Source organism: Citrus clementina, unplaced genomic scaffold, assembly GCF_000493195.1.
Source record: "Citrus clementina cultivar Clemenules unplaced genomic scaffold, Citrus_clementina_v1.0 scaffold_9, whole genome shotgun sequence".
NCBI classification, from domain to species: domain Eukaryota; kingdom Viridiplantae; phylum Streptophyta; class Magnoliopsida; order Sapindales; family Rutaceae; genus Citrus; species Citrus x clementina.
Genome location: NW_006261964.1, coordinates 27317650 through 27333361, shown reverse-complemented (window position 1 = coordinate 27333361; position 15712 = coordinate 27317650). Strand labels below are relative to the sequence as shown.

Here is a 15712-nt window from a genome sequence, read left to right as displayed (position 1 = left end):
ACTTCCAATGGGCAGAGGACAATAGGAAGTCAAAGTGGGTTACAAGACAAATTGAAGGAAAATGGTGAAATTGATAAATACAAGGCACGCTAGTCGCCAAATGGCTACAAGCAAGAGTTCGGCGTTGATTATAAAAGAAGTATTGCTCCCGTTGCAAGACTTGAAACGATCAGATTGATTATTGCTCTTGCAGCACAAAATTCATGGAATGTTTTTCAACTGGACGTGAAATCAGCATTCTTGCATGGGGAGCTACAAGAAGAGGTATTTATCGAACAACCTCCTGGATATGTGAAATTAGGCAGTGAGCATAAAGTCTATAAATTGAAAAAAAGCTCTATATGGACTAAAACAAGCACCCCGAGCTTGGTATAGTCATATAGATGCTTATTTCTTGAAGGAAGGTTTTCGAAAATGCCCATATGAGCATACTTTGTACACAAAAATTGGAGATGATGGGAAAATGCTTATGGTATGCTTATATGTAGATGATTTGATTTACACGGGAAATGACAGAGTAATGTTTGAGAAATTCAAGGAATCCATTATGCTTGAATTTGATATGACTGATCTTGGTTTGCTGCATTATTTTCTTGGCTTAGAAGTCATACAATCTGATGCTGGAAATTTTATTTGTCAAAAGAAATATGTGGAAGAGATCTTAGAAAGATTTCAAATGAAGAACTGCAACTCTGTCACTACTCCAATTGAAAAAGGATTGAAGCTTGTTAAGGATCCTGCAGGAAGAATAGTTGATAGTACCCTTTACAAACAGATTGTTGGAAGCTTGATGTACTTAACGGCAACTCGACCTGATATAATGCATGCAGTTAGTTCCATCAGCAGATATATGGAGCGTCCAAGAGAGGATCATCTTTTAGCTGCAAAGAGAATTCTTCGATACTTGCGTGGTACTGCTGAATTTGGGTTGTTCTACAAAAAGGGTAAAAAATCAGATTTGTATGGCTTTGCAGACAGTGATTATGCTGGAGATTTGGATGACAGAAGAAGCACATCTGGATATGTATTTATGTTTGGTTCAGCAGCTATTTCATGGTCATCTAAGAAGCAACCGATAGTTACTTTGTCAACAACTGAGGCTGAGTTTGTTGCAGCAGCTTCTTGTGCATGTCAAGCACTTTGGCTGAGAAATATTCTTCATGAACTTCAGTTTAAGCAACCAGAGTCAACACAAATCTTCTGTGATAATAGTTCAACAATTAAACTTTCAAAGAATCCGGTTCTACATGGAAGATGCAAGCACATAGATGTGAGATACCATTTCTTGCGAGACTTGACAAAAAATGAAGTCATTGATCTTGTTTATTGCAGGAGTGAAGACCAAGTTGCTGACATCTTTACTAAACCCCTCAAATTGGCTAGTTTTTTGAAGCTGAGAAAGTCACTTGGAGTTTGTAAATTACAATTTGAGGAAGATTCTGCAGAATGTTTAAACTGAATGTTAATAACATTTAGTTTAAGGGAGGGATTGTTGGAATTTCCTTGTGTCAATAAGTTGCTTTTATGGTCCTAGTCTTTAGGAAGTTTGTTGGTAATGTTATTTGCAAGATTGAGTTTACCTAGTCTTTAGGCTAGAGTTACTGGAAAGTGGCTGCAATATTTACTGAATAATGGCTGCTATTATTTCGTTAAGTTTGTTCATGTAACGCCTATAAAAGGCAACCTCATTGTGAATAAAATGTGTAGTACTTTCATCCATTTATCCTTGCTTTGAGTGAACTATTTCATATTCACTTATAACAATACAGACCCTTTGAAGATAATTATGTCCTTTGACTATGGTGGTCCCAAACATATTCCATTTGTTCATAATTGTCCATAAAGGGATACGTCGTTTATGTGACCATATTTTAAATCATTGGGGTCTATCTGTACATTAAGAAAACCTTAGGGTCCTGGAGGCTTTTCCGAATTACAAAAAAAAAAACACACAATTTTTTTTCTTTTTGGGTGGGGATATTTCCACCCCATTATTTGTGTAAATTCACCCCATTTTTAAAAAATATTTACAAGAAGTTTACATTATTTTTGATAAATAAAAATCAACAAAAATATTTGTATAATTAATCTTTTTTTATATTTTTTCTTACTTAGGTTTTTTTACTATTAAGGTTGCTTCAATATTTCTTTATGACATAAAATGACCAATTGCTTAAAGAAATATGTGTTTTTGTATCTAATACTACATGTATTTAATTTTATGACTTATAATCTAACTTTTTAATTAAGTCTAATAATTTTCAATATTTTACATCTGAATGACATAAATTGACAATCTATTAATTTATATGAGTATTGTCCTATAAAGATATTATGTTAGTTCAATTAAAGGTTAATAATCATACTAATAAAGTAGAATTGACCATTTAGAAACAATAAATTTTGTATAAAATAAAAATATATATGTTGAAGTTAAAGTAAATTTTGGTATTTTTTTAATCTTTTAAGGGTAAAATAGTCAATTTAAATTTAGGCTAAAGCGATTTTAGTAGTCAAATATAATTAAAAAATTTAAGTTACAAAAAAATAAATTAAGATAGATTTAATTAACTAGTTCTTAAAAAAATTTCTTTATTTGAAATTTTTTGAAATAATGTTATAATTATTTTCTAGAAGTGAAGTGGATTTACAGAATTTGTGGGGTGGTTGAGAAAATCTTAGGTATCCTGACGGCCTGATGACTTTTCTGAATTAAAAAAAAAAAAAAGCATATATATTGGGTTAATCTTTTTGTTGGTCCGTGTTAAACAAAATGTGTAGAAAAGGGCTCCGCATAAAATTTTAATATTTTTATCCGAAATATATGGTAAAAATAGAAGCAATTTGCATACCTATAACAATAAATTTGACCCGAGATTTGTGGAAGAAAATCTCCAAAATTGGCTGGCAACTACCATAACGATTTGAGGAATAACCATGGGGACATCCAGAGCAATTGTGGCCGTTTGAGGTATTACAAATCAAGCGACCTGTAAAGCCAGAATATATAGCAAAAGGAAAATCACATGTTTGGGATTGCAGTAGATTGTTAAATAATAGTCGAATCAGTACCTGGGCAATATCGTCCGTCTACTAATGAATCACAAAGACATACGTAGCCTGAACTTAGTTGCATTAAACATTCTTGATTCAAATTACAAGAAGTCGGATTTGAGCTGTATTCTTCAATACAAGTGCCTATTTTTTCTCCCCACTCCAACATCGCAGGAACTTGATCTCTTTCTTTCAAAACTTGAGGATTTGACAGGTAACTTGAGTCGAGCCAATCCCCTTGAACCAAAGAAACAGACCGGCAGTTCTGGAGGATACTTTGAGAATAAAAGTAAGATAAATTTGCATTCAAAACCTTACTAATTGGAGGAATGGAGCATAAGAAATCGTAGCAACCGGATTTCTGAGTAGGATCACAAGTGCAAACAGACAAGCACCCACCAGAAACAGTTGAATCATTCCCCAGGTCAATTGCATAATTGTCACAACCTATGGCTGTAAATTTATTGAGCCTCCAGGGAAAGGTAAAAGCGCTACCTGATAGATTGACTTCTCTAGCCATGTGATTCCTCGTCGCAATTCTATTGTGTAAAAATATTACAGGAATGTTGACTCTAATAGTAGTATCGGAGTAAGAGTCCAATAGTTCCGTCTTGATACTAGGAAGAAAAGCTTTGGGAGAGCCAGAAGAGTTATCACAGATTACTTCATAACCCTTGTCAAAGTAGCACCCTTTTCCGATTCCGAAGGGGTAGATGATGCTGACATTTCCACATTCAGTTGGACAGAGAAATTTTTCTGATGCTTTGATCGGTCCGAGAAGCAAAATAATAATCTGCAACAACACCAGATAATATTGATGAACAGCCATTCGCTCGTATTCACCACCTTTACTCGTTCTTTCTTCAGAGTTTCAAAATGGAGATTTAATTTAAACAAATCGTTCATTTCTATTAGTTATTTCTTTCCATCTTCCTGTTAACTTCATTTTTTATTGTTTCATTCTATTTCCCCCCCCCCCCCCCCCCCCCTTCACTATCAAGAAAGTCTTGCAATTGCTAATAATTAAGCCAGAGATTCCAGCATACCAAGCTTGACTACTAAATTAACCCTGGCCGTCTCTCGCAAGTCTATAATAATAATATATCTTATTTTTCGCTAGTGTTTGTAAGGAATATTGGTTGACTCACTGTTGACTTACTGATGACGTAGCCGCCAACATGGCACTGGCAGCAACAAACTCACAGCTGTCAAAGCAGAATTTGTTAAGCATTCTATAGTTAACAAATCCATTATTAAGTTAATTAATTTATATATAGGTACCGTCATGATACTCTTAACCCATTTGATTTCCAGTAACACCTACACAATACTGAAAATAAATTGGGTCATTGGGTGACAAATAAAAATTATGAAAGAGTTTGAATTATTGGCATCCCTTCATTAATCTCATAAAATCCCTCTTCTATACAGTCACATTTAAGGACGTACAAATATAATTAACCATGTTTATATTTTTTCTTTCTCACAGGTATGATTTTTCTTTTTTTCCTTTTTTTTAAATTTCAAACCTGATTTTTTTCTTTCCCAACCATCTCAAAGTCTTTATTTTTTCTTTTGGAACTGAAGAATAAATGGGAAAAGAACATGAAGCTTTTGGTAAGAGAAGGAATAAGATGCACACACTATGCGCGAGACGCAGTCATATGAGCTGCAAGGAGGAAGAATTTGGTTGCAACCTATTGAGTGTTACTTACCATCATTCACAAGTTTTAAATATTGGAGAGTTATTATGTTAACTGAATTCATTTTGATTTGGTAGTTTATTGTTAAAAAAATCCATTCTTTTTTATTTCTTTATTCATATTGATTATTTATATTTTGAGAAACTAGTGTGTTTGAGCTTTTTATAAAGAGAAAGTTTGAAAGATACAAATGATAAGAGTGATTATTTAGAAGAAAAAAAAGGTATTTTTAACATTAAATGAAATATAATTAAAAAAAGGAGTTTGAAGACGATTTTGAAGGGTGCCAATAGTCCCACTTTTAATAAAAATAATTAAAAAAACTTTTCACGAAAATAATTAAAGTTTTAAAAACCTTTTACCCATCATCTTTCAACCAGACAAGTATTCAGTGTCGAGCAGATTAATAATTAAATAAAAAAGTAAAATATAAAATAAATCATGACCATTAATTCAGTGCACAATAAAAATTAAGCTCAATTGAATCCTAACCCCTTTCAACCTTTTTTTCTTGTAACTCATATCAAGACTCCTGCAAGCTAATAAGCCAATCTTGACTTTGAAATAACGCTGCCCCTCCTCAGTCTTCAAGTTAATGGACATTAATTGGATAATCAAAAGTCTTAATTGGACATCAATTGGTAGAAAGATAGAGGAGGTTTCGTTGCAAAATACGTGCAATAATCTTGAAAGGGAAAGAACCAATAGATTGGAAAATACGTGCGGTAATCAACGACTCCATAAATCCATTTCATCTCACCTTTAATCTGATTGGCCTAATTTCAAAACTTTAATAGTATGGTGAGGAGGCAAGGGAGAGGACGTCAAGTCTTGCTTGAAAGTTACAGAGACATTTCCTTTACTTGATTAGCTTGTTGAAATATCTTTGACAGTTGTTTTGAGGATGTATAGTATTGTAGAGCTTCTGTCAATTGCCCTGGTTTTTACATTTTAACCGCATATTCTCCTGTTACCGGTGGAATCTTCATAGAAATTCACACAAAAAAATTTAATAATAAAATTTTCTATTTTCAACCATTCTTTACAATCTTTCTATTTTTAATTAAATTTGATAAACATCGAATACTTAAAAGTCTCAAAATTCTCGGATTCTGAGTTGTAAAACTCAGTCTGCTTCTAAGTACTTATGCAGGGTCCTCTGCTTCTTCATTTTCATCCCCTCAACTTCAAGCACAGCTGCACGGGATCCTTGGTACAATTACAAGATTACTTAAGAGATCTTTGTATCTTTCAATTGCTAGGGACTTTAGTAAAAATGTTTGCTACCTGAAGCTTTGTTGGAATATACAAAATGAGCATCAAACTCCGTATGTTTTGCTCCAGAGTAAATATTGTAGCGAATGTATGATGCATATTCATATATGAAATGAAATGCATAAATTAAGAAGAAAATGCTTTCTTCTCATCACTGCTTATTTGAAATTAAAGGATCAGCATCTACAGAATAAGCAATACTGTTTAGAGTTGACCCAGTAGAAGAAGAACCAATTTCGGAATGTCCAGTATTGTGACCAGCCACAAAATCAATGTCGTCACAGTTATGCTGCATAATGGAATCTCCAATTGATGCTCTAATTCCCCCTAATTCAAATGCTGCTTCTTTCATTGTAGGTCTTTTTTTCCCAATCATGTTTAAGCATCTTTTTGCAAGCATAGCAACAGTAATGATCTCTTCTTCCTTAGCTTCCTTAAGAACTCGAGCATCAAGGACTTCAAACAAACGGTTCTCTTTCATCGCTTCAAGAAAATATCCCACTAAACTTTTATCTTCTTCACTGTCAGTTGAACGAATAGGTTTTTGTCCAGTTAAAAGCTCAACAAGAACTACTCCAAAACTATAAACGTCACTTTTCTCAGTAAATTGACTTGATCGAAAATATTCTGGATCTAGATAACCAAAAGTTCCTTGTACTCGAGTGGTCAGGTGTGTTTGATCAATCATAACTGATCTAGAAGCCCCAAAATCTGAAACTTTGGCTCGATATTTATCATCTAAAAGTATATTGGCAGACTTGATGTCTCGATGATAAATAGGAATAGAAGCAGCTGAATGCAAATAGCATAAAGCATCTGAAACTTCAATAGCAATGCCTAAACGTATTTCCCATGTGATTGGAAACTCTTCAGTTTGGTCATGAATGTATTGATAGAGAGTTCCATTCGGAATAAATTCATAGACCAAAAGAGGAACCTCTGTCTCCAAGCAACATCCCAACAACCTAACAACATTTCTGTGGTTAATTTGAGATAAAATTGCCACCTCATTTATGAATTGTTCAATATTACTCTCATCCACTAATTTGGATTTTTTAATAGCCACAATTCTTCCATTTGTTAACATGCCTTTGTACACTGTGCCCTGGCCTCCTTGACCAAGAATTCGATTGGTATTGAAGTTGTCAGTGGCCATTTCCAATTCCATTGATGTAAACAATTTTGTCTTCTCAGAATTACCTTCATTTGATGACGACTCTTGTTGTAATAATAAACCCCCATTTCTTTTAAAGAAATTCTGCTTCAGCTTGATTACCCTTCTTCTTTCAACGATCTCATGCAACCTCCCTATCATGAATAGAAAAAACGGCAGTCCAGCACAAACACTGCAACCTGCACCAGTCCAAGACAATAATTAATACACGTTGATGATTTCTGGCATGGAACTATTGCGAAGGAGATCACAAAATGTTTATGCTGTTGCAAACTTTTAGGTGCTCTGTGTGTGTCTGTTTGGGATGAATTTTGGGACTGATGGATGAAAGACATGTGGACATTTGGGCAGAACTATAATTACTGTAAGCATTGAAAGCATGCCTCACTGCAGATATCACTACACTGGAAGGGTTTGAAAGATGAAGGTCAAGATTGGACGCTTCATTTCGTCATCGAATGTATTTTACAAACGAGCTCTCTTGACACCTGAAATGAGGTCCACTGAACTTTTCAGACTAGCCCTCCTGAGCTGTACCCAGCTCCAGCACTGAGCTCTCCGCATGAGCTTGCTGAAGCTCTCCAGATCAGCTCCCTTTGAGCTTCCCAAGCACTCTCAAACCTTGACCATTACTCTTTATTGACTCCTAATTCCAATCTATCAAAGAGGAAATACCACAACTGTACTGCTGAGCCGAAGAAATTCCTCATAATGTATAATTAATTCGTATTTTGGCTCACCAAAATTTAGGTAAAACTATATATATACTAGCCATTCTCTTAACAAAATCTGTAAATTCCAGTACACACATTTATGTTGAAAGTCATGGCTGCACGGCCCGCCATTATTGGTGGTGCCGTGTTGAATTACTCTATAAAAAAATATATATAAAAAAAGAGCCAAAATTTTGACTATATAAAGAGGGCTTCCCACCCTCATTTTTCATCCAAGTTTTGTAGAGAGAATTGAGAGTTTTTTGCAAGAGCAAAGAATTTTATGTGCTTAGTGATTTGAGAGTTTGGGTGTATTGGAGTTTTGGGTAGTGAGCTAAAATACTACAATACTTGTAACTCCTTTTCACTAGTATAATATTTCTGTCTGTCTTCGCCCGTGGACGTAGGCTAAAAGCCGAACCACGTAATTTCTGGTGTCCTCTTTTTGTGCTTGTTCTTTATTTTTCTTCCAATTTTACTTTAGCTGCGTGTCTGCTTCACCCAACAATTTCCTAACAGTGGTATCAGAGCTATTGGTTGTATTTTTTGGAGTCGGGTACTGTTCACGTAAGGGGTACTATTCACGTATACGGTACTGTTCACGTATACGGTACTATTCACGTATACAGTACTATTCACGTGAAACGGTGGGAGCGATCTAAGAATTTTGCAGTGCAAAGCAGGGAATAGTGGTGTGAGTAAAACAACTGTGTGGCTTTGTACATGTCTAGGAAAGTTCTGTCACAAAGGCGATAAGAGCTTAAGGAGTCTGGGTTTTAAGTGGGACCATTGTGACCCCTCCAGTCTTTCTTGGGAACTTTCCTGGTGTGCATTCTCACACATACTCACAACTATTCAAGGTGGTACACTAGCTTGTGTACAATATTTATCAATAAAATGGCGGCAAAGTATGAAATTGAGAAATTTAACGGAAATAATTTTTCGTTGTGGAAAATGAAGATGAAAGCTGTATTGAGGAAAAATAATTGTTTGGCAGCAATTGGAGAAAGGCCTATGGAGATAACTGATGACAAGTGGAACGAGGTAGATGGCAATGCCATTTCTGATCTACACTTGGCACTTGCGAATGGAGTATTATCCAGTGTGGCAGAGAAAAATACGGCGAAGGAAATATGGGATACTCTCACAAAATTGTATGAGGCCAAGTCACTACACAACAAAATCTTCTTGAAGAGAAAACTCTATACTCTTCGAATGGCGGAATCTACAATGGTGACCGACCACATCAACACATTGAAGACTCTATTTTCACAACTCACAATGCTGGGCCATAATATAGAGGAAAATGAACGTGCAGAGCTTCTACTTCAAAGTCTACCAGATTCGTATGATCAACTCATCATCAACCTGACGAACAACAATCCAGTGGAGGGTCTAGTTTTCGACGATGTTGCAGCCTCTGTATTAAATGAGGAGAGCAGGAGGAAAAATAAGGAAAACAGACAAGCAAGTTCGCAGCAAGCAGAAGCGCTATCAGTGACGAGAGGGAGATCAACGGAACGTGGCCCCAGTGGGAGTCAAAATCAGGGTAGATCAAAATCCAGAAGTAAGAAGAATGTTAAATGCTACAACTGTGGCAAGAAAAGGCACGTCAAGAAAGAATGTTGGAGTAACCAGAAGAGAAAAGAGGGCAAAGAACCTGAGTCATCCAATGCTCAGAGTTGTGTAGCAAGCACCTCGGATGATAGCGAAATTCTTTACAGCGAGGCAACAACTGTTTCAGAAGGCAGAAAACGACTTTCTGATGTCTGGCTTATAGACTCGGGAGCTACCTGGCACATGACCTCTAGGAGAGAATAGTTCCACACATATGAACCTATCTCAGGAGGATCTGTATATATGAGTAACGATCATGCCTTGGAGATCGCTGGTATTGGTACTATCAAAATAAAAATGTTTGATAGTACAATTCGCACAATTGGAGAGGTACGGCATGTCAATGGCCTGAAGAAAAATCTATTGTCTTTGGGACAAATGGATAGTCATGGGTACAAAACTCATGTGGAGAATGGAATTATGAAGATCGTTAAAGGCGCGCTTGTATTGATGAAGGCAGAAAAGATTGGTGCTAATTTATTCATGCTTAAAGGAGAAACACTACAGGAGGCTGATGTGTGTGTCGCGTCAAATGGAGAAGAATCAATGATGATGTGGCATCTCAAACTTGGCCACATGTCAGAACAAGGCTTGAAGATTCTCTCTGAGCGAAAATTGCTTCCAGGGCTCAAATCGGTAAGTTTACCATTTTGCGAGCATTGTGTTACAAGTAAGCAGCATAGATTAAAATTCAGTAGATCTGTTGCTAGAAGTAAATGCATTCTAGACTTGATTCATTCTGATGTTTGGGAATCACCGGATATATCCATGGGAGGTGCAAAGTACATGGTGACTTTCATTGATGATTATTCCAGAAGATGTTGGGTGTATCCGATTAAGAAAAAGTCAGATGTATTTCCTGTGTTTAAAGAATACAAAGCGCGGGCGGAACTTGAATCTGGTAAAAAGATCAAGTGCTTGAGGACAAATAATGGTGGAGAGTATACAGACGGCGAGTTTCTTGCTTTCTGTAAGCAAGAGGGTATTCAGAGGCAGTTCACGGTGGCGTACACTCCTCAACAAAACGGAGTGGCAGAGCGGATGAATAAAACTCTTACAGAAAGAATAAGAGCTATGTTGAGGACTGCTGGTCTACCCAATTCATTCTGGGCAGAAGCAGCCAAAACTGCCTGTTATATAGTAAATCGATCACCATCTACAGCGATTGGGTTGAAGACGGCGATGGAGATGTGGACTGGAAAGCCAGCTGATTATTCCTACCTACATGCATTTGGATGTCCTGTGTACGTGATGTACAATGCCGAAGAAAGAACAAAGCTGGATGCAAAATCTAGAAGATGTATCTTCTTGGGGTATGCTGATGGAGTAAAGGGGTATCGTCTGTGGGACCCCACTGCCCACAAGATCGTTATCAGTAGAGATGTTATTTTTGTAGAAGATCAACTGCAAAGAAAATATGAAGATGATGGCACTGGAAAAGAAAAGTCAGAGACTGTGCCGGTATATGTTGAAAATAATCCAGAAGATTCAGATTCTTCTGAAGCAGCACCAGAGCACGAGGAACAAGAACCAGTCGAGTCCGAGGCTCTAGAAGTTCGTCGATCAACTCGTGAGAGACGACCACCGGCGTGGCACTCGGAGTATGTCACAGAGATCAACGTTGCATACTGTCTTTTAACAGAGGATGGAGAGCCTTCAACTTTCCATGAAGCTTTAAACAGCTCAGATGTTGCTTTGTGGATGACAGTAATGCAGGAAGAAATTGAAGCTCTACACAAGAATAGGACATGGGAACTTGTACCACTACCACACGGAAGAAAAGTCATTGGAAACAAATGGATCTACAAGATCAAACGTGATGGCAATGATCAAGTGGAGCGGTATTGTGCGAGATTGGTGGTGAAGGGATATGCTCAGAAAGAAGGTATTGACTTCAACGAGATATTTTCTCCAGTGGTTCGACTCACAACAGTCAGAATAGTCTTGGCGATGTGTGCTACATTTGATCTACATCTTGATCAGTTAGATGTGAAAACTGCATTTCTTCATGGAGAACTTGAAGAAGAAATATATATGCTCCAACCAGAAGGTTTTGCAGAAACAAGAAAGGAGAACTTGGTTTGCAGGTTGAACAAATCTCTATATGGTCTCAAACAAGCGCCGAGATGTTAGTATAAGAGATTTGATTCCTTCATCATGAGCCTTGGATACAACAGACTCAGTTCAGACCATTGTGCATATTACAAGAGGTTTGAAGATAATGATTTCATTATTTTGCTGTTGTATATGGATGACATGTTGGTAGGAGGTCCCAACAAAGATCGAATCCAAGAATTGAAGGCACAGTTAGCTAGGGAGTTTGAAATGAAGGACTTGGGACCAGCAAACAAGATTCTAGGGATGCAAATTCACCGAGACAGAAATAACAGGAAGATTTGGCTTTCACAGAAGAATTACTTGAAGAAAATCTTGCGACGCTTCAACATGCAAGATTGTAAGTCAATTTCTACCCCACTTCCTGTTAATTTCAAATTATCATCAAGTATGTGTCCTAGCAATGAAGCAGAGAGGAAGGAGATGTCTCGAGTACCGTATGCATCAACAGTGGGAAGTTTAATGTTCGCTATGATATGTACAAGACCGGACATTGCACAAGCAGTGGGAGTAGTCAGTCGATACATGGCAAATCCTGGTGGAGAGCATTGGATAGCTGTGAAGAGGATTCTGAGATACATCAGAGGAACCTCAGATGTTGCATTATGTTATGGAGGATCAGAGTTTACTGTTAGGGGTTATGTGGATTCAGATTTTGCAGGAGATCTTGATAAAAGAAAATCCACTACTGGTTATGTGTTTATACTTGTGGGAGCAGCTGTAAGCTGGGTTTCGAAACTGCAGACCGTTGTGGCATTATCTACAACAGAAGCAGAATACATGGCAGCTACACAAGCTTGCAAGGAAGCTATTTGGATACAAAGATTATTGGAGGAGCTCGGGCACAAACAACAGAAAATTCTTGTGTTTTGTGACAGTCAGAGTGCCTTGCACATTGCAAGGAATCCAGCCTTTCATTCCAGGACAAAGCACATAGGAGTCCAGTATCACTTCGTTCGAGAAGTAGTGGAAAACGGAAGCGTGGATTTGCAGAAAATCCATACCAAGGAGAACCTAGCAGATGTTTTGACCAAACCGATAAATGCTGACAAATTTATCTGGAGTATATCCTTTTGTGGCCTAGCAAAAACGTAGGCAACATGATTATGGCGAAGCAGAAAGGATGGTGTGGAGATTGATTGCTTTTCAATCTAACCTCCAAGTAGGAGAATGTTGAAAGTCATGGCTGGCACCGGCCATGTAGATGGCCGGTGCCAACCATTCAACATTCAACACGGCCCGCCATTATTGGTGGTGCCATGTTGAATTACTCTATAAAAAAAAAAAAAGCCAAAATTTTGGCTATATAAAGAGGGCTTCCCACCCTCATTTTTCATCCAAGTTTTGTAGAGAGAATTGAGAGTTTTTTGCAAGAGCAAAGAATTTTATGTGCTTAGTGATTTGAGAGTTTGGGTGTATTGGGGTTTTGGGTAGTGAGCTAAAATACTACAATACTTGTAACTCCTTTTCACTAGTATAATATTTCTGTCTGTCTTCGCCCGTGGACGTAAGCTAAAAGCCGAACCACGTAATTTCTGGTGTCCTCTTTTTGTGCTTGTTCTTTATTTTTCTTCCAATTTTACTTTAGCTGCGTTTCTGCTTCACCCAACAATTTCCTAATAATTTATGCAACTTTGGAGAGTTGTTGGTCCAAATTTTAAGAAAAAACACAACTGTTAGCAGGAGAGAGCTCTATTTACTTTTAGTTCAAGAAATATTTATACGCCAAAAAGCTTAAGTATGGTGGAATTTAAGGATTAAAAGGATGCGCATACCTATAATAATGAGTAAGACGTTAGAGTTTTCGTGCACAACTTCATATGGGCTTGGACTTGGACTTATTGTATCTGTTTTAGCTGTTGTATTTTGGTAGCAACTATCCGTGTCATCTAATAAGTAACCGTTGGGACATCCCGAGCAATTGTAGGGACTTGAGGCACTATAACATAACAAGTCACCTGCAGATTAAAGACAAAACATGAAACAGAGAAATCAAATTAAATCTGCCAATTCAGCAATTTTTTTTCTCTAGCTGGTTGTTGGATATCTAGCTGGTTATTTGAAGTCGAAACTGTACCTACGCAATATCCATCGTTTAGGCCATTAAAGCTTCTGTGGCAAAGACAAGAATAGCCTGAGGTTAATTGTATTGAACATCTATTGTCCTTATTACAAGTAGTTCTCGAATTATATTCTTCAACACAATTGCCTCTATCTTCGGCAAACTCCAGCACTGCAGGAAACTGTTGATGATCTCTCAAGACATGAGGATTCGTCAGGAACTCCGACTGGAGCCAATTTTCTTCAACCATGAGTACGGACTGACATTTCTGAGGAATGCTTTGAGAAAAATGGTATAGCATACTTGCATTGAAATCCTGAGTTAAATTAGGAGGAAGAGCGCATACGAAATCGTAGCAGCCACGGCTGCTGAGAGCACAAGTACTAATCGTCAGGCACCCACCAAAAACGGTTGAATCATTCGCTCTTTTAACAATTGTATTATAGTTTCTGCAACCTATGGCGGCGAATCTATTGTGCCACCGGGAAAAGGTTAAAGGGATACCTGATAGGTTGACGCCGTTTTGGTGGCCAGTCGTCTTCAAAGAAATTACAGGAATGTTGACCCTCATTAAGTTTCCATCGTAACGGTCACTGTTCAAGAGTTCCAGGTTGTTGACTCCGGCAAGAAAAGCTTTGGGAGAGCCAGAGGAGTTATCGCAGACTACTTCATATCTCTTATCAAAGTAGCAACCGTCTCCGATTCCGAAGGGGTAATTGATAGTGACATTCCCGCATGAATACTGACATAAATCTTGTGATGATGTTTTCATTGGCCAGAATAACAGAGCCATCATCTCCAAAAACACTAGATAATGATGATGTGTAGCCATTCTGAAATGATCACTGCCGAACATGCAGATCTTTGCTCTAAAATAGCCTTCCAGCTAACTTTTAGGCACAGCTTTCAATGCAAATAAATTATTAAGTCGTGCTTGTATCAAAAATAAATAAATTATTAAGTCGTGGAAGCCATTCTTGACTTTTCGCCTCCTATCATTTATTCCGATATTTTGGTCACCAGTCATGTCAGTAATTATCTCACATGACCGATTCTTTAAGCCATTAATTATTTAGCTCTAATAAGATATCGTTCATTCGGATCAATTCTCGGTACCATCTCGTGTAAGTAGGCTTCGCAATGGGCTGGATCTGGCTCAAGCTATGGTAAGTCCTAACCCGACCTTATGATTAAAATGAAAAGTCCTAACTCTTAAAAAATCCAACCTTTATTGAGTTAGGGTCAGGCTCAGACTTTATTCAAGCTTAACCATAATCTTTTATTTCTATTCTTTTTAAAACAAAACTCATATTTCATTTTTTATTAATAATATTATATTATTGTTGTTTCATTTTTATGTTAAATTTTTCTTTTTTAATCACTATAACTAAAAATATGTTATTAAATTAGGAGTGTGATTAAACAGAGAGACTCTAGACAAACTAACATAGAAGAAATTAGCACTGCAGTAGCAAATCATATTGTTGAACCCAGGATTTGTTCAGCCTGAGTAGAGGAGCCCTCTGAAGTTGTTGCTTCGTTTTTTGGCGTAGGTGCAAAATCTTTCTGATGCAGCATAAAACATGAGGGTCAAATACGGGAATAGAGTAGTTGTGTTTTGTTAGTGGATTGTAGTTGGTGTGTATGTTGAGTAGAATGAAATAGGTATAACTAAATACGAGTACTATAAATATGTGCTAAATCCATTGTAAAAATAAACCAATTTTCAATTAAGTTTGAGTTATCTTCAATACAAATTCTTATTGTAAATTTGTAATATCTTCTTCTCTCCGTGAGAGCACAAGTTAGAGTGAAATCTAACAAACCACTCTGTCAATTGGTATAAGAGCCTCCCTCTGTATCAGGCGGAGCTTTCCTGGTAACCATATCTTCCGTAACCATATCTTCCATATCCGTCCATCACAAACCACTCAAAATTTCCATCACCAATTTCCATTAACCAAAAAAAAAATCTTCAAATTGAAACCCTAGACCTAGT

At 37.0% G+C, this 15712-nt stretch overlaps 2 protein-coding genes across 4 annotated transcripts in view; both read right to left on the bottom strand.

Moving 5' to 3' along the window:
* The window catches only part of LOC18033348 (putative wall-associated receptor kinase-like 16), an 8391-nt gene extending 4502 nt beyond the window's left edge, over positions 1-3889 (bottom strand). The window contains exons 1-2 of the mRNA XM_024188454.1: positions 3073-3889; positions 2853-2990 (exon numbers count right to left, since the gene is read on the bottom strand). Coding sequence (XP_024044222.1) covers positions 2853-2990; positions 3073-3883 — 949 coding nt within the window. The 5' untranslated portion in view covers positions 3884-3889. The remainder of the gene's footprint in view (positions 1-2852; positions 2991-3072) is intronic.
* Positions 3890-5898: 2009 nt separating this feature from the next.
* LOC18032899 (wall-associated receptor kinase-like 2) lies at positions 5899-14604 on the bottom strand. Of its 3 annotated transcripts, none has more exons than XM_024179345.1 (4): positions 14218-14273; positions 13729-14081; positions 13427-13609; positions 5899-7385 (listed from the first exon to the last, which is right to left on the bottom strand). In XM_024179345.1, the coding sequence occupies exons 2-4, from the start codon at positions 14012-14014 to the stop codon at positions 6184-6186; spliced, it is 1671 nt and encodes a 556-aa protein (XP_024035113.1). In that variant the 5' UTR covers positions 14015-14081; positions 14218-14273; the 3' UTR covers positions 5899-6183. The 3 variants fall into 3 exon arrangements, with proteins under 3 accessions (XP_024035113.1, XP_024035083.1, XP_006421678.2); XM_024179315.1 differs by having other exon boundaries at positions 13729-14078; positions 14218-14248; XM_006421615.2 differs by having other exon boundaries at positions 13729-14604.
* Between the last annotated feature and the right edge of the window lie 1108 nt (positions 14605-15712).